The following is an 18518-nucleotide window of genomic DNA, read 5'->3' as shown; positions in this document are numbered from 1 at the left end:
AGGGAATTCCTAGAGGCATGGCACTCATCCACAGATTCAATCAATAAGTACATCGACCTGGACCCAATATACCGGCCACTGCAGCGGACAGCTGGAACTGACGACCGGAAGTGGCAGGTACAAATCACTATAAATGCTGGAGGAAAGATCACAGAAGCGCTTCACAGGAGGCTCACAAGCACTGAGGATGTCACCTAGACAGGGGACGAAACGTCTGCAACACAAATTCCCAGCTCGGCGGTCAGAGGATTCAAGGTGACCTTATAGAGGTTCATAAAATCATGACAGACATAGATAGTGTGAAAATTCAAGGTCTTTTCCCCAGGGTAGGAGAGTCCAAATCTACAGGGTTTAAGGTGAGAGGGGAAAGATATAATAGGGCCCTAAGGGGCAACTTAGTCACGCAGAGGGTGGTGCATGAATGGAATAAACTGCCGGAGGAGATGGTTAGGTGCTGGTGCAATTACAACTTTTAAAAGGCATCTGGATGGGTATATGAATAGGAAGGATTTAGAGGGATATAGACCAAATACTGGCAAATGGGATTAGATTAATTTTGGAAAGCATTTTGGCATGGATGAGTTGGGTAGACGAGTCTTGTAGGAGCTCTGTTCGTCTTTCCCACAGGATTTCCATCCTAACCTTTTCCTTTTGTTCTCCAACATCACTTTCATTTTCTCTCCTTTGCCAAAACTCAATTCCACAGCCACATCTCATACCTCGGAGACTGCCTCCAGCTCGGATTCACCCCATGTGGATTCCAACGGCAGTTCCATCCTTCGTGTTTCACAGCCGCCCAGGATCACAGTATCTTCCGTGAGTCATAACACACCTCCGACAGCTGGAATTGCTGCATCCTGAGATCCACACTCAGTACCTTGCAGACTCTCCACCTCTCTATCAGCACTGCCTCACATTGGCTCAGAGCTGACCTGACCCCAAGTTCCACTTCACTCTCCAGCTCATTCGACATTCAAACAAAAATCCCTTTTCTTCCTTTCAGGCATTAAGGAACTCAAGCTGCAGCAACTCCAAGGTGCCCATGACCCTCTGAAAACCCTCCCCCCACTTTCCTCTGACTTCATCCTTTCTGATCCCAGCTGTTGTTGAGTCTTTACTGTCCTTTCTGACCTTCTGCTCACCGATGCTGAATGTCTGAACTCAGCAAAGTCCTAAATTTTATCCCTCTGCGTCCCCACATCAATAAATTTCAGGCACAACATGCCATTGAATTCTTCCTTGTCGCCTCAGCCCATTTTTGTTTGGACTGGAGTCCTCTCCCCACGTCACAAACCCTTTCACCCACCTTCAATACCCTCTCTCCAACTGGACCCTCCCTCTGGCCTTTTATCTACACTCGACCTGTTCATGGAGAACTGTCGATGTGACGCCTTAAGTTCTCACCTTCCCCTCACCCATCCAAATCCATCTCCCTCTGAACTGACTGGACTCTGTGCTCTCATATCCAAACCTGACCTTGTAATCAAGCCCGAGGAGAAAATGAGGTCTCAGCCGAATCCCTCCAGCCCGGCACCGCCTTCCTGACCTGCAGTCTTCTTCTTGACCTCTCCGCCTCCATCCTACTCCGACCTATCACCCTCACCTTGACCTCTTTCCACCTATCACATTTCCAACGCCCCTCCTCCAAGTCCCTCCTCCCTACCTTTTATCTTCTCCTGCCGAACACTCTCTGCTCATTCCTGAAGAAGGGCCTGTGCCCGAAACGTCGAATCTCCTGTTCCCTGGATGCTGCCTGACCTGCTGTGCTGTTCCAGCAATAAAGTTTCAACTTGTAATCAAGCCCACTGACAAGGACGGTGCTGTTGTTATCTGAAGGACTGACCTCTACATTGTGGGAGCTGAATGCCAGTCCTCAGAGACCACCTCCTATCTTCCCCTGGACCATGACGCACCGTGGAACATCAGGCTACCGTGTCCACAATGGTCACTCACTTCATCTCAACTGGGGATCTCCCCATGACTGCTCATTTCTACCTTCTACCCAAAACCCCCAAACTGAACTGCCCAGGCAGACCCGTTGTTTCAGCTTCTCCTGCCCAATGGAACCTATTTCTTCCTACCTCAATTTGATTTTTTTACTTCACTTGTTCAGTCCCTTCCACTTTTGTTGTGATTCTTCTGACACTTTATGTCAGTTCCCTCATGGGCTCTAGCCATCTCCTCTTCACGGTGGATGTGCAATCCTTTTATATGTTCATCCCCAACAGGATGGTCTCAAGGCCCTCCACTTCTTCCTGGAGTAAAGGTCTGAACTGTCCCCACCCACACACCACCCTCATCCACTTGGCTGAGCTCATCCTCACCCTGAACAAGTTCTCCTTTAACTCCTCCCACTTTCGTCAGGTCAGAGGTGTGGCCATGGGTACCAGCGTGGGCCCCAGTTAGGCCTGTCTCTTTGTGGAGTATGTGGAACATTCCTTGTTCCATTTCTATTCCAGCCCCTACCCACAACTCTTTCTCTATCAATGACATCTTTTGGTGCTGCTTCCCTCTCTCATTCTGAACACAAAAGATTTATCAATTCCACTTCTGATTTCCACACTGCTCTCACCTTCACCTAGTCCATCTCTGACTCCTCCCTTGTCTTCCTCAACATCTCCCTTTCCATTTCTTGGGATAGGCTGACCACTGATGTGCACTTCAAATTCACTGACTCCCACAGATACCTTGACTATACATCCTCACACCATGTGTGTAAGGACTCTGTCCCATTCTCTCAGTTTCTTCATCTCCATCACACTTGTTCTGAAGACCACCTTTCACAAGAGGTCAACCGAAATGTCCACCTTATCACCCAACCATGGATTCCCTGCTGTAGTTGACAGGGCCCTGAGCCTTATCCGACCCATCTCTCCTTACTTTTGTCCCCACCCTTCTCTTCCCTCCCACACATCAATAGGTTCCCTCAGGTCCTCACCTGCCACCCCACTAGCCTCCACATACAAAGCCGTCATTTCTACCACTTCCAGCAGGGTGCCATCACCAGAAACATGTCCCCCTCCCTCCATTGTCAGCCTTCTGCAGGGACTGTTCCCTCTAGGATACCTGTTGTACTCGTCCTCCACTCCTAACACCTCCCTGCAGCCCCACAAGGGGTGAAACATGTCCGTTTACATCCTCTGTCCTCAGTATCCCAGGCCCCACGCATACCTTCCAGGTGAAGCAGCAATTTACCTGCACTTCACTCAATCTAGTCCACTGCACTGGCTGCTCACAATGTGGTCTCCTCTACACTGGAGAGACCAAACACAGACTGAGTAACCACTTTACAAAACAACCTATGCTCTGTCCAAAAAAATGACCCTGAGCTTCCAGTTGCCTGCCACTTCAACACACCACCCTGTTGCCTGGCCGACATTACTGTCGGAGGCTTGCTGCAGGGTTCCAGTGAAGTTCAGCACAAGTTGGAACAACAACACTTCCGTTTCCACTTGGGGATCTTGCAGACACACCAGAGCTTGTATTTTATCCTTCCATGTATTGTAACTACCCCCCCATACCCAGTCCTGTCATGGCATGGATTATCTTTAGCACAACCCACCCGTTCTCACCCTCTCTCAGGCTGACTATCACTTTACATGATGTGCTTTCAGAACATTCTCTGCTACCCTCAACTCTCATAATACTTTATTCAGCTTGTCTTCTCTCAAAGACTTCCATTCATAATCCCCTTGTTTAGGTATCCCTTTCAAATCTCTGTAAAAAAATCACAGTTCTCTTGAATTGTCACTGGACCAATTCCACTTTAGAAAATCCCAGACGGCCTCTTTCTTCCAAGATTGCAATTTCCCTTCCCGCATGGTTGACAATGCCGCCCAGAACATCTCCTCCACTTCACGCACCACAGCCCTTGAACCCCACCCCTCCCAACGCAACAAGGACCGAATACACCTGGTCCTCACCTTCCACCCCACCAACCTCTACATACATCGCATCATCCTCTGCCACTTACGCCACTCCAAACAGACCCCACCACCAGAGATAGATTTCCCTCCCCACCCATATCAGCGTTCTGGAGAGACCATCCCCTCCGCGACTCCCTTGTCAGGTCCACGTCCCCCACCAGTCCACACCCCACTCTAGGCACCTTCCCTTGCCACTGCAGGAATTGCAAAACCTGCACCCAAACCACTCCCCTCACCTCCATCCAAGGCCCCAAAAGATCCTTTCACATTTGAAAGAAATTTACCTGTACCTCTACCAATGCCATCTACTGCATCCATGGTACCCGATGTGGTCTCCTCTACATCGGGGAGACAGGACGCCTTCTTGCAGATCATTGCAGAGAACATCTCTGGGACACCCACACCCACCAACCCCACTGCCCCGTGGCTGAACACTTCAACACCCACTCCCACTCGACCAAGGACATGTAGGTCCTGGGCATCCCCCCATCGCCAAACCCTTACCACCTCATATTCCGCCTTGGGACCCTGCAACCACACAGGCTAAATGTGGATTTCAACAGTTTCCTCATTTCCCTTCCTCCCACATTATCCCAATCCCAAGCCTCCAACTCGGCACCGCCCTTCTGACCCGTCCATCACCATTCCCATTTATACGCTCCACCCCCTCCCCTCTAACCTATCACCTTCTCCCTCACCTTCATCACCTATTGCTTTCTCAGCTACCTTCACCCCCAACCCCAGCCCCCTCCCATTTATCTCTTAGCCCCCCGGCCCACAAGCCTCATTCCGGATGAAGAGCTTATGCCTGAAAAGTCGATTCCCCTGCTCCTCAGATGCTGCCTGACCTGCTGTGTTTTTCCAGCAGCACACTCTCAACTCTGATCTGCAGTCCTCACTTTCTCTAGTATTATATATTGCATATTTACTAGGTAGGTTCTGTTTGAATTAACTATAATAATTTCTCTCCAATTGTGATGCAGCAGATGCTTTACACTGGCCTTTTAGTGAACATGATAATGTTGAAATGGATGCTATATTCTGTTCCTTTCATGAATAGAACTGTGTTGCATGGAGAATAGGTAGCCCTTATGGTTCCTCTCAATCAATATGCAATACTGTAAGAATAGTTTCAAGGTAAATGCTTTGCCTCTTCAGTAAATGACCATTCTTAAAATCTCAATTCTTCTGCAGACATACTCTATTTATTTAACTGTGACTGTGGAGGTAATGCATGAGTTTTTAGCTTTGAGGCTAAAGGATCTGTCTAAATTTTGTGAAACATTAAATTCAACTTTTCTGATTAACTTTTGCTATGATCATGTTCCTAATTTAATTTGCAGACCAACCTCTAGCTCAAGGGTCGGAAAGTTTGCAAATTGACTGAGAAAAGTTAATTTAAACTTATAATGTAATTAAATTTTAATGCAACAATAATTAAAAATGGCTTGCAAAGGGAACAGATTTCAACTGACAAAAACTTGCAGGCATATTGTCAAAAAGTGCATCTTTAGTAGGTTCATGTACAGTGGGAACTTAGGACATGATTTCATTCAGTAAAGATTTTGGGATCAAATTATTGGAGATTATGACCATTAAGAGTACAACAGAAACATTTAACCTATTTTAAGGCCTGTGTAGAATGAAATGTCACAATAGCGCAGTGTGTGTTTGCAGGTGTGTTCACATTTTTATGTATGCTTATAGTATGTTTACATCCCTGCTCTTGTATGACAATATTATGGCTTTAAGAGGTGTATTTTGTCCTTTTTTTATGAAGAAAGGTTGAAACAGAGACACTATGCCAACGTCAATAAATTAAACAGTGTGAGGCCTTGTTTTTTTTTCAGTTGGAACAATACAAGCAGCCTGAATGGGTGGGGTCAAGCTCCCACAGAACAGAATTTCAATTAGTTTTGGCCTTCAGTAGCAAAAGGTCTGAAAGCTGAATGTGGAAGCTATTATTCCTCTCTTTGTTATAGCTAAAGGTTGGGGTTATCTTCCTTGTGCTAGAATCATGTCCTAAGTTCTGTTTTACTGAATTTGCCTTTGCCAAGGATGTGTTTGTGGGATGTTATCACATTGGAACAGTTAATTAGTAGTAGTTAATATACATATTGTTTTGTTAAGCATTTCAATAGAGTTACAGTTAAGCCAATTGTTTTGTTTTTATTTTGTCTGTATTTTAATTATAGTATATGAATAAAGTGCATTTTGTTTCAAACCTGGTAGTTCAAATTGCATCCAAAACACATTGCCTCACACTTTAACTTTAAAATAAGAAAACGTTCGGGTATAGACTATGTTCTTAATATATTTTAAGGGGGTTTGGTCTGGTCCATAACTTATATTCAGAACCTTAACTAATGAAAGGAGTCATCCCATTTGCCTTTTTTCCCACCTTAATACACACCCTGCACTTTTCAGGACCTGAGGACATACACTCCAGGGTCTTTAACATCTTCTACTGGGTAGCATGGTGGCAAAGCGGATAGCACTGCTGCCTCACAGCACCAGGGACCTGAGTTTGATTCCTGCCTCGGGTGACTGTGAGTTGCTTGCACGTATTATCCATCTCACAGTCCAAGGATGTGCAGGTTAGATGGATTGGCTGTGCTAAATTACCCATGGTGTCCAGGGCTGTATAGGTTGGGTGGATTAGCCATGGGGAATGCAGGGAGAGGATAAGGGGTGTGGGTCTAGGTGAGATGCTTTTCAGCGAGTCATTGTGGACTTGATGGGCTGAATGACTTGCGTCCACACTGTTGGGATTTTACGATTCTACTTAGAAATCTCCTCCAGCAGTGATACTGGGGACAATCTTGGCAATGGCATGGAAGCAACAGCACCTCCTACTGGAGGCTTTACTCAAAGGTCACCAGCATGCAGCTAACATGACAGCCAGTGCAAAGAGGGGTCACTCCAAAACAGCTGGGAAGAAGGAGTCAAGCAGCTGCTGTCCATACCTCAATAAAATGACTACAAGTAAAATCCTGAACTTGATTTTGGAAACTATTGTCATGGAGAAGCAGAAGGAGTAGGATTCCACATCTGTCTATGCAGTGTCGATGAGGCCTTGCATTCCATCATGAAAATTGGGCCGAGGCTTCCCCCCACATCTCCAATTCCTTTGATCCTCAGAAAAAAAACTGCAATTTAATGTGAGATTTGCCACCCTGATTTGATGCTACATGACTTGTGACAGTTCACATACTGACACTCCTCATTTCAAAAAAAGTGAGAAATAAGATTTTCCAATATTTAATTGATTCACAAATGTCCATTTCAAACTCGATGTTTAATTGTCAACATGTGAGTGATACTAATTTGCCAGCAGCTCCTTCAATAATGAGTCTTACACACTTCATTTGACCCAGATACCGTAAATTTCACAACATCAGAGAATTTTCCTTGTGACTGCATGTGTGATCTGATTATCTCAGAACACCTGAAGCATTTCAGGCCAATTGAATACTTTTGAAATATTGAAAATGTCTGAACATGACACTCAATGTATACAAAGTGGAGAGGCAATGGACTAATGATATTATCGCTGGACTGTTAACCCAGCGAGTCGAGAGTGTGGTGCTGGATAAGTACAGCAGGTCAGGTAGCATCTGAGGAGCAAGAGAATCGACGTTTCGGGCATAAGCCTTTCAGTTCCAGGTAATGTTCTGGGGACCTGGATTTCAGTGCTGTCACAGCAGATGGTGAAATGTGAATTCAATAAAAATCTGGATGTGACAGTCTAACGATGACCATGGATTCATTGCCAATTATCAGGGAAAACCCACCTCATTCACTAATGTCTTTCAGGGAAGGAAACTGCCATCCTTACCTGGTCTGGCCTACATGTGACTCCAGACCCACAGCAATGTGGTTGACTCTTAACTACCCTCTCAGCAATGAGGGATTCATTGTTCTACTTTGATTCTTTCATATTCACCTGAGAAATACAACACGTCCTCAATTTCTTATCTCATCTGAAACACAGCGTGTAAACAGTGGAGAAAACCAACAATACAGGAGATCACAGTGGGTCAGGCAGCATCCATAGAAGAGAAAGCAAGCTGATGTTTCGAGACTAGATGACTCTTCATCAGAACTGAAGTAAACAGTGGAGTTCTATCTCTATACTGCACTGAATCGTAGACCTGGATCATGTGTTCAAGAGTCCAGAATGAGAGTTTATTCCCCACTGACACCTCTATGACCCAAGGTGATGGTTGGGAGAGCCAAGACTGGGATGCTGACAAATAAACTGAAAATAACTCACCTAGATTGAGTTCAATATTGGGGTAATCCAAGATCATTCATTTTGAACATAAAGAAGACAGGTACTTCCAGAACATCCTACCTGAAATAAGGAGACCAAAACTGCACACCACACACCAGGTATGGTCTCACCAAGGTCCTGTACAATTGCAGCAAGTCATCCCTGCTGCTGAACTCGAATCTTCTTTTTATGAAGCCAATGTATCATTTGCCTTCTTCATTACCTACTGCACCTGCATGCTCATTTTCAGCAATTTGTGTACAGGGACACCAAGGTCATGTAGCACCTCCCCCCTTCCAAATCTATTGCCAATCCGATAATAATCTGCCTTCTCAGGATTTCAGCCTTTGAGGTTTCTCATCCTTTGGATCACCTGTTACAGCCTCTCATTGATGCTGTGGTTTATCCATGATTTATAGTCATAGAACCATACTCCATGCCAACCAAGTCCCAAGCTAAACTAGTTCCACTAGCTTGCATTTGGCCCCTTTCCCTTTAAACCTTTCCTATTCGTGTACCTGTCCAAATGTCTTTTAAATGCTGTAATTGTACCTGCATCTACCACTTCCTCTGGCAATTCATTCCACGTACAAACCACCCTCTGTGTGAAAATGTTGCTGCTCAGGTCCCTTTTAAATCTTTCTTCTCTCACCGAAAAATATGCCCTCTAGTTTTGAATTCCCAACGCTAAGGAAAAGACCTTTGCTATCCACCTCATCTATGCCACTTACGATTCTATAAACTTCTATAAATTTATCCCTCAATCTCTTACACTTCAGTGAAAAAAGTTCCAGCCATTCCAGCCTCTCCTTATAATCCAAATCCTTTAGTCTAGGCAATCCTGGTAAATCTCTTCTAAACTCTTTCCAATTTAATATATATCCTTCCTATAGCAGGGTGACCAGAACTGTACACAGTACTCCAAAAGCAGGCTCACCAACATCCTGTACAATCTCAACAAGGCAGCTGAACGCCTATACTCAATGGTCTGAGCAATGAAGGTAAGAGTGCTAAATGTCTTCTTAACCGCCCTGTCTACCTGAGATGCAACTTTCAAAGAACTATGCACCTGGACCCCTAGGTTCGACAATACTACCTAGGGCCTTATTATTAACTGTACAAGTCCCACCCTTGTTCACTTTACCAATGTGCAATACCTCGTGTTTATCCAAATTAAATTCGATCTGCCACTCCTTAGCCCTTTGGCCCAATTGATTAGGATCCCTTTGTAATCTCAGATAACCTTCTTCCCTGTAGTCTATACCAGCAACTTTGATGTCATGCACAAACTTACTAACCATGCTTCCTCTGTAGTGATGGATTTGTGCAGAAAGAAAGTTTATGTCTAATCAAGCATGAAGGAATAAAGAGAGGAACAAGGTACAAATCAACAAAGCAAAACAAAAAAAGAAAATAAACACATAGAACAAAATGGAGGTGGAGACTATGGTCTAAATGTTGAAATCAATTTTTGCCCAGAAAACTGTCAAATATTGAGTGTAAAGATAAGGACCCAGACATTCTGATCACAGTCAAAAACTCTATTTCTGACCATAGTCTTACAGGACTGATGTGCTGGAGGTTCCTGCACTGGGGCCTCCTGTTACGAGTCTGTCCAGGAAGCCACGAATCCAGCAGCACAGAAGATGTTTGTAGAAACCACCAGGCCCTCTTTTGCAGCAGCAGGCAGTGTGGCATGTTCTGTGAGTAACATTTGCAGCAGCAAGTTTGGCCAATTTGGCAGCTCCTTTGAAAGGCTGAGTATGTAAGGCAAGTGTGAGGCTAGGGAGCCAAATGGGTGGAGGGCCACAGGGTGGTGAAAGGAGAGGAGGGGGATGAGGTGTTGGCGTGTAGGATGCCAGCTGGGAAAGGTCAGTTGCATGCCAGGTGGGTGAGGTGCCAGGTATGTGAGTGGGTGTTCGGTGTAGGGGAGTGTGGAGTCCTGTAGGATCAGGTGGAGGGGTATGGAATTGGTTTGAGTGGGGTGTTGTGTCTGATTGGAGGATGGGGTGCAGTCAGGGATCTGCAGGGTGTGAGGAGAAGTACAATTGTAGGTGTCAATGGTAAATCAGGGGAGTCAGTTTGGTAGTTATCCTCAAGTTGTAGCAGGTTTTTAATCCTCTGACTTTTCCTGGATATCTGTTAAGTTTAAGTAACTTGGCACCCTCCAAATTCCATGGCTTTAGTGGACTCTTTTGGAGAATTCCTAATTCCAGGGAATTTCCCACAGTGACATTGGAGTAAGCCATGTCAGGAATTCAGCAAGGACCCAGCACACAGTCTGCACTGCTCCATCAACTCTCTGGCCATCGCAGTAGATTAGATTAGATTCTCTACAGTGGAATTTTTTTTTATCCTTTGGATACTTTTTACAGGTTAGATTCCCTACAGTGCAGAAACAGGCCCTTCAGCCCAACCAGTCCACACCGACCCTCCAAAGAGTAACCCACCCAGACCCATTTCCCTCTGACTAATGCACCTAACACTCTGGCCAATTTAGCATAGCCAATTCACCTGGCCTGCACATCTTTGTGACTGTGGGAGGAAACCAGAGCACCTGGAGGAAACCCACACAGACACAGGGAGAATGTGCAAACTCCACACAGACAGTCGCCCGAGGCTGGGATCAAACCTGGGACCCTGATGCTGTGAGGCAGCAGTGTTAACCACTGCGCCACTGTGCCGCCTCCGAAATAGTTAGACCATGATGATGTTCCTTAAGCTTGTTCTGAACTTCATTGGAACACTTCATCTGAAAGGTCAGAGTGAGAGCTAGCTGGAGAACAAAAATTAAAAGCTTCGAATGTTTGGTTGTCATCTCAGTAGAGGTGTTCCACAACTCAATCGCCCAGTCTGTATTTGACTATTCATGCTGCCTGAACTGCTGTGCTCTTCCAGCACCACTAATCCAAAATCTGGTTTCCAGCATCTGCAGTCATTGTTTTTACCTATTCAAATGTACAGCGTAACACAATGTGAGCAGCAAATACAGTACACTAAAGAAGTATCAGTAAATCTCTACTCCACTTTGAAGGACAGTTTGGGACCTTTGATGGTGAGAAACAGGGAAGGAGTGAAAGGACAGGCATCACATCTCCTCCATTTGTGTGGAAAGATGCAGAAAGAAGTCCTGGGGTGATGAAACAGTGCACTTGAGCAGCCTCTACAAGAAAGGAAAAGGCAGGGAAACTGAGTTTCATGGTTACCCCCCACACTGGTACTTCAGCATTTTGCACATCCCTTGACTCCCTGAGATCAAACTTTTGCTTGTCTCAGTCTCAAATATATCTAACGATGGAGCAATCTTTGAGTTAGAGAAATCTAAACATTCAAAACTCTCTAAGAAATCTAACCACGTTTCAGTCTGAGATGTTTGGGACTTTATTCCTGGACTCCAGCCTTGCCACCCTGGGGAAACTGTTCTTCATTGTCAGCCCCAAAGCCCGTTTAGAAACTTCTATGTCTTAATAACTATTCTGAGTTACAGGGAGCACAGGCGCAATTACTCGGTCACTCATAATTTCTCTTATCCCAGGAGAGAAAATGAGGTCTGCAGATGCTGGAGATCAGAGATGGAAATGTGTTGCTGGAGAAGCGCAGCAGGTCAGGCAGCAGCTAGGGAACAGGAGAATCGACGTTTCGGGCATTAGCCCTTCTGCAGGAAGAAGGGCTAATGCCTGAAACGTCGATTCTCCTGTTCCCTAGATGCTGCCTGACCTGCTGCGCTTCTCCAGCAACACATTTCCATCTCTTATCCCAGGAACCAATTTAGTGAGCCTTCACTCAACTGCTGCAGTTGCAAGAAAATTCCTGATTTACCTCTCATCCCTTTTGTTGAATGTTGTTATAATATGAACAATCCTGTTATCCTCTAATGTTACTCTTGAATCCAATTGGACTTGAATGGTTGCATCCAGCACTATTTTACCCTAAACAACTTCCACAGCTGAGGATGCTCTCCACCAGGACCTGGTGATGCAGCAACTTTCAGCAGGGGTAATACTTCTACCACTATGTTCAGTCAATTGCCTCTTTCTTTAATATAACCTTTGGAAATATTTATGAAAATATACCGATCAAACGCTGTTATCATGATTATGATCTGTGTCACTTCATGACAATACCTTTTGGATCCCTAAATGACCCAACTCTTTGTTCCCTTGCCTAATGACAGAAATTTTATATGTTTCTAAACCGTTTTAGGGCTTTTGATTTAATTCACCTCATTGATTTAATCCTTTCTTGTAACGTCTCCACCTAACACATTAACTTCTTACATTTCCTCCTGTACTTTGCATAATCTATTTGGTTCTTAGCTGAATCTTGCTCCTGGCATTCAAAAGAAGCCCCCTGTTACTGTTTTAACTTTTACTTACTTTGTTATCTCAGGAGCGTCAGTATTGGATGCCCTATTTTACCCTTCAAAGCAATGCATCTCAATTATAACTGAGCTATTTTGTCCCAGTCACTCCATCATTGATTCACCCTGAAAAAAATGCCTTTTCCAATCAACCTGTGCATGAACCTTCCTTAAAGTAGCTTCCCTCCCTCACTGAGAAGTTTCTCCGTCAAGTTTTCTGATGTTTCTCCAAAAAGACTTGGATTATGTTGAGATCACTTGTTAGTTAGATACTCTCCTGCTAAAATTCATGCCACTTGCCTTCATAATTATCCAAGACAAATCCAACACTATTACATTCCTTGTTTAGCGAGACATATACTGATGAGAACATTTTCTTGTGTATAAGCAAATTGGCCTTCACACCAATCTACATTAGGATAACTTAAGTCTCCTAATATTACAACCCAATTTTTGATTCATCTCAAAATTTTGCCAGAAGGTTTGCCCATCTGTCCCCTTCAGACCGTTCGAAGCTCTAAAAAAAATTACCCTTCTCTTTGAGTAAATCCAATCCTACTATAATTCAGCATATTCATTATGTTATGAACTGCAATCTAATCTTTCACCAATACTAATGCATCCCCTCCTATTCATTCTTCATTATTACTGAAACGTTGGCACCCAGAATGTTACAGCCCTGTTGCTGATCTTGCTTGAACCATGTTTCTTTGAATGCAGTAAAGCGATAAACCCGTGTAGCTATTTGTGCCTGCAACTTGTCAGTCTTAGTATTTATACTATGGAATTTGGCAGGCATCCAATTTAACACTTGTTGAGTGCCTCTTGTTATTTTCCTGAACCTTTGGAACTTTTCTAATTTTACTGCCATTCATTCATTGCTATCCTCTGATTTCACTGCAGGGTTTTTGGATTCCTCTCCTCCACTGAAATGGATAAAATACTCCCCAACACTGTTAGAAAACTGGCTATGGGACTGCCTAAGTTCAACATGTCCACTTTGTCCAAGTGTCCCTTCCAGTGCTCCCAATGGCCCATTAATATGAATGCCTCCCTCCTGCAACAATTCTTCAACGAGATATTCATCTTCACCAAACTTCTTGTTTCTATACTCATCAGCAGGTTGTACCACAAGTAATCCTGAGACAACTGCCTCTTGAGGCTCTGTTTCTGAAACTCTGCAGAACATTTTTTCTAACTTTTTCATCTGGTCCAACATGGATCACAAGCACTCCTTATTTGTGTTTTACAAAATGTCCAGTAGCCACCAGGTGACATCTTTCTGAAATATTATCATGAAGTATGTGTTTTTAATCCTTCTTATGTTTTGGACTTTATTTTTTCTTCTGAGATGAGGTGAAGACAATAACTAGACTTTCCTGGAGAAGGGTTACACCTGAAGTGTTGACTTCTCCACCTCCTGGTGCTATCTGGCTTGCTGTGTTCTTCCAGCCTCCTGCTTGTCTACCTTATTTTAAAGGAGAAAGTGAGGACTGCAGATGCTAGAGATCAGAGCTGAAAATGTGTTGCTGGAAAAGCGCAGCAGGTCAGGCAGCATCCAAGGAGCAGGAGAAGGGCTCATGCCCGAAATGTCGATTCTCCTGCTCCTTGGATGCTGCCTGACCTGCTGTGCTTTTCCAGCAACACATTTTCAGCTACCATATTTTAAATAAAGCTTATGAATTCTTTAGCAGTTTCAGTTTTTTTTTCATTGCTGGATTGTTCCTAATAATCATTTCCAATTCAAAGTCATTGTCAAATGTGAGTCATTGATTCTAATAGATTTGGATATAGTCAACTCCAATGCCTAACTCAGGAAGTTGACAGACAGGAGATTGGCACACCTTGTATTGCATATTAATATATAAGTTTGCTGGTGTAAATTACCACAAGCTCTCTTTAATTCAGTTACTTATTAAGAAATTTCATAGGCAATCAAATACCAAAGCAATTACTTAAACTTTATTGCATGTAGTAACTAAAATAAGGCCCCTAAGCAAGTTAAGCCTCACTGCTCAATTTGGTTATAACTCGAGTAATGGTGAATTCCAACCAACAGCATCTGTCTCTGTGTATGTCCAGAGTTTGATCCTTGTGTAATGTGGTTCTCTGGAGTTCTGCTGCTTAAAAATCCATAAGTTGAATTCTTATATGATTCTCTGTCTTGTTAAGTTTGCAGTGTGACATTACTTATTACACTTCTGAAGTCACCAGGAATATAGCTTGCTTATATATCAGCTTCTCTTTTCCTTGTTAGATTGGGTGTCGGCTATCTGTTTGAAACACAACCTGTCCTGTCCATAACTCGTGAAATTCTTCTAAATTGTTAATGCATCACAAGACAGCAGTTTGTTTATGTTGCTTCAACTCCTTTTTCTCAGGAGTTTAGATTCCTTTATAACAGTTTGTCCCTCTCTTCTCAAGAAATAGTTTATTCCAGAAAGAGTTATTGCTGATTCTTTCAATCCATGAGCAGTTATTAAAGTCCTGAAGGTTACTGTATCACAGGCTTAGAAGTAGAATGCTGAAAATGTTGATGACTATTCAGCTGTGAGATGATGAACAATGTCTCTAACCGTCTTAAGTTAAAAATCACACAACACCAACTTATAATCCAACAGGTTTAATTGGAAGCACACTAGCTTTCGGAGCGACGCTCCTTCATCAGGTGGTTGTGGAGGACACAATTGTAAGACACAGAATTTATAGCAAAAGTTTACAGTTTACAGCGAAGGGTAGTGTGCTTCCAATTAAACTTGTTGGACTATAACCTGGTGTTGTGTGATTCTTAACTTTGTACACCCCAGTCCAACACCAGAATCTCCAAATCATGTCTAATCGTCTTGTCTTCTCTTATTATAGAGTCACAACGATGAACAAAGAATTGGATCAGAACATCTCAGTCCAAGAATATCACTCACTCTTTGTAAATGGGTCAACATCCTATTTTCATCTTCAGAGCAACATTACGTATCTTCCCTTTTACCAACACACATCTTCAGTTGCCACGGTCTTCATTATATCATACCTTCTCATCTTCCTGCTGTGCATGCTGGGAAATGGGTTGGTTTGTTTCATTGTGGTGAGGAACCGACACATGAGGACAGTCACCAACCTCTTCATCCTTAACCTTGCCATTAGTGACCTTCTTGTTGGAATATTCTGTATGCCTACAACTCTCGTGGACAACATCCTGACAGGTAGGTGGATGGTACTGGCTATTTAGTCAAAAAAGTATTGGGAATATCATTTTGGGAATTCCAGGGAAGAGAGCGAACGTCCATTATAAACTGACATGGACCTCTCTACTATTAGATCATGTAATGCACCTAAATTTCAACTTTAAAAGAAAAGTTGAAAATATCTCTTTATATTTTGGGAGGTGAAATTGTGCTTATCAAATTGAAGTAGAGATGTTGTGTGTTACTTTTTAAAAGAAAATTGGGCTATGGTTTCCAACAAGTGCAATCACATGCAGGTTGCTTTTTATTAAGCTGAAAGACAGGAGCTGTGCATTTCTGAGAGAAAATACGGAACTGTACTTTGACTTGGCAGTTGTTCTGTAGCACATAGCTGTGAGAGGAAGGCAAACAGAGCCTGATAACCCTTACAACCACCAGTTACGGTGATGGCCTTGTGGTATTATCTGTTAAACCAGAGAGCCAGCTAATGTTCTGGGGACCAGGGTTTGAATCCTGTCATGGCAGATGGTGGAATTTGAATTCAATTTTATTAAAAATCTAAAGATGACCTTGTCAGAAAAATCCATCTGGTTTCACTAATGTCCTTCAGGGAAGGAAACCGCCATACTTACCTGGTCTGGCCTACATGTGACTCCAGACCCACAGCAATGTGGTTGACTTTCAACTGCCCTCTAGGAATGGGCAATAAATGGTGGCCTAGCCAGCACTGTCCTCATCCTGTGGTAAGAATTAATTAAAAACACTTTGACAGCTGCTGACAAACTGTAAGTTTATAAGGTAAATGTGATGTTAGAGAGCCAGAGGAGTGAGGAAGAGAATGGTGCCAGGGTAGAATGCAAGATGAGCAGGGGCTAGGGATTTAGGTGAGTAGGTGCTCGGGTACCAGTTGGGAATTGGGTGGTGGGCCAAGTGGATACTGTGCCAAGATGCATGGTGAAAGGCATGTGATGCAGTGTTTTGGGTAAGTCAGGGTGAGTGGGAGAAATTAGGTTTGGTAACGATGGAGGGGTTGAGGCAAGTCTAGCAGCAGGTGGGGTTGGGAGAGTGGGGCAGATCTTGCCTGGATCTAAAGGGGTTGGGTCCCAAAGCAGAGTCATGGTAGGGTCTATGGGGATGTACAGAGTCTGGGGGAGGTGTAGTTGGAGTTGTGTGAGTTTACAAATGGGGTCTGTTTAATAGTTACTCAGGAGTTAGACTATGTATTTAACAGTCTAACTTTACGTCAGTAATTATTGTATTTATGTTATTGGAAGTGTCTGATTTAAATGGAGAATTCCAGAGGGCCCCAAGTGTCAAGAGTAAAACTCAATTTCCTGAGCAATTCCTTTGATGTATGCCAAGATGGAAACTACACAGGGTCCATATGGGTATCTCACATCTATTTTGGAATAATAGAAAGTGTCAACCCAGATACCAGATGGAACAACTTCTTACCTTCGCCCCAAAAGTGAAATAGATCTTAGACGATCTTAGATTAAGATCGTAGATTAATGATCTTAGATTAATGATCTTAATGATCTTAAATTAATGCTGATCTTAGATTAAGATAAATGCTCAGCACAATATGGTGGACCAAAGGACCTGTATTGTGCTACACTGTTTTATGTTCTGTATTCTGTCTTCAATTTGGATGGCAATACAAAACAGACAATAGCAAGTCAGCATTCTGTTTTATGTCTCTCCTGCCTTTTCGTTTCCTTTGAAGATGAATAGGAAAGATGTAGAACAGGTTGACAACTCATTAACAAGCAGACACCCAGAACCAACATCTATTCAAAAGAACCTCGATGTTAATTGAAAAACAATTAACTTGCATTCAGAAAAAATTGTTGTTTTCAACTCTAGTAATCCATGTGAACTTTCAAAAAGTGACAATATTCGCAGGATACCGTAATGTTGTGACTGGTCAAGTTCATTGCAATTGCCAACTTGTGCTGTAAGGAGGAGACAACCTCAATGTTTCATTCTGAGATGGATTCAAACTTAAATCTCAGAGATACGAGAGCAATTTTCTCAGTTAGTCCCCAACATAATGCTCCAAATCCACAAATACTTCAAAGCCAAAATTAATTGTATCTGCTGAACCGGTAAAATGATAAGCTTCCAGATCAAATTTCAGGAATAATTGCTTTGTGTGCAGCACATTTCAGCTGGGATAATCATACTGTTAAGAAAAGAAACTGGTTGTTCCTTTGTGTAGCACCTTTCACATTCTCAAGATGTCCCAAATCACTTAGCAATCAATGAAGTATTTTCAAAGTAGGGTCACTTTTGGAACGTAGGCAAACAGCAGCCAATTTACAGACAAAGAGATTCCAAAAACAACTACATGACAATCACCAGCTCTTCTTCAAACAGTGCTGTGGGATCTTTAACATTCACCTGAGAAGGCACGGGTGATTTCAGTTCAACAATGGCATGGTGGCACACTGGTTAGCACTGCTGGCTCACAGCACCAGAGACCGGGGTTCAATTCCCACCTCAGGCAACTGTCTGTGTGGAGTTTGCACATTGTCTGCGTGGGTTTCCTCTTACAGTCCAAAAATGTGTAGGTTAGGTGAATTGGCTATGCTAAATTCCCCGTAGTGTTAGGTGCAGGGGTAAATGTAGGGGAATGAGTCTGGGTAGGTTGCTCTTTGGAGGGTCGATGTGGACTTGTTGGGCCAAAGGGCCTGTTTCCACACTGTAAGTAATCTAATCAACTCAGAAATCCACAGCAGAGCATTGCTTCTTCAGCACTGCATAAGTATCAA

At 43.4% G+C, this 18518-nt stretch overlaps 1 protein-coding gene across 2 annotated transcripts in view; it reads left to right on the top strand.

Annotated features, from left to right (window-relative positions):
* npffr2a (neuropeptide FF receptor 2a) overlaps positions 1-18518 on the top strand; it is a 114730-nt gene that overhangs the window by 83101 nt on the left and 13111 nt on the right. For both annotated transcript variants that reach the window (XM_043720466.1, XM_043720477.1), the window contains exon 2: positions 15425-15762. In XM_043720466.1, coding sequence (XP_043576401.1) covers positions 15435-15762 — 328 coding nt within the window. In that variant the 5' untranslated portion in view covers positions 15425-15434. The remainder of the gene's footprint in view (positions 1-15424; positions 15763-18518) is intronic.

This window comes from Chiloscyllium plagiosum, chromosome 2, assembly GCF_004010195.1.
Source record: "Chiloscyllium plagiosum isolate BGI_BamShark_2017 chromosome 2, ASM401019v2, whole genome shotgun sequence".
Classification (NCBI taxonomy): Eukaryota; Metazoa; Chordata; class Chondrichthyes; order Orectolobiformes; family Hemiscylliidae; genus Chiloscyllium; species Chiloscyllium plagiosum.
The sequence above is the reverse complement of the archived record's forward strand: the minus strand, read 5'-3'. Positions and strand labels throughout refer to the sequence as shown.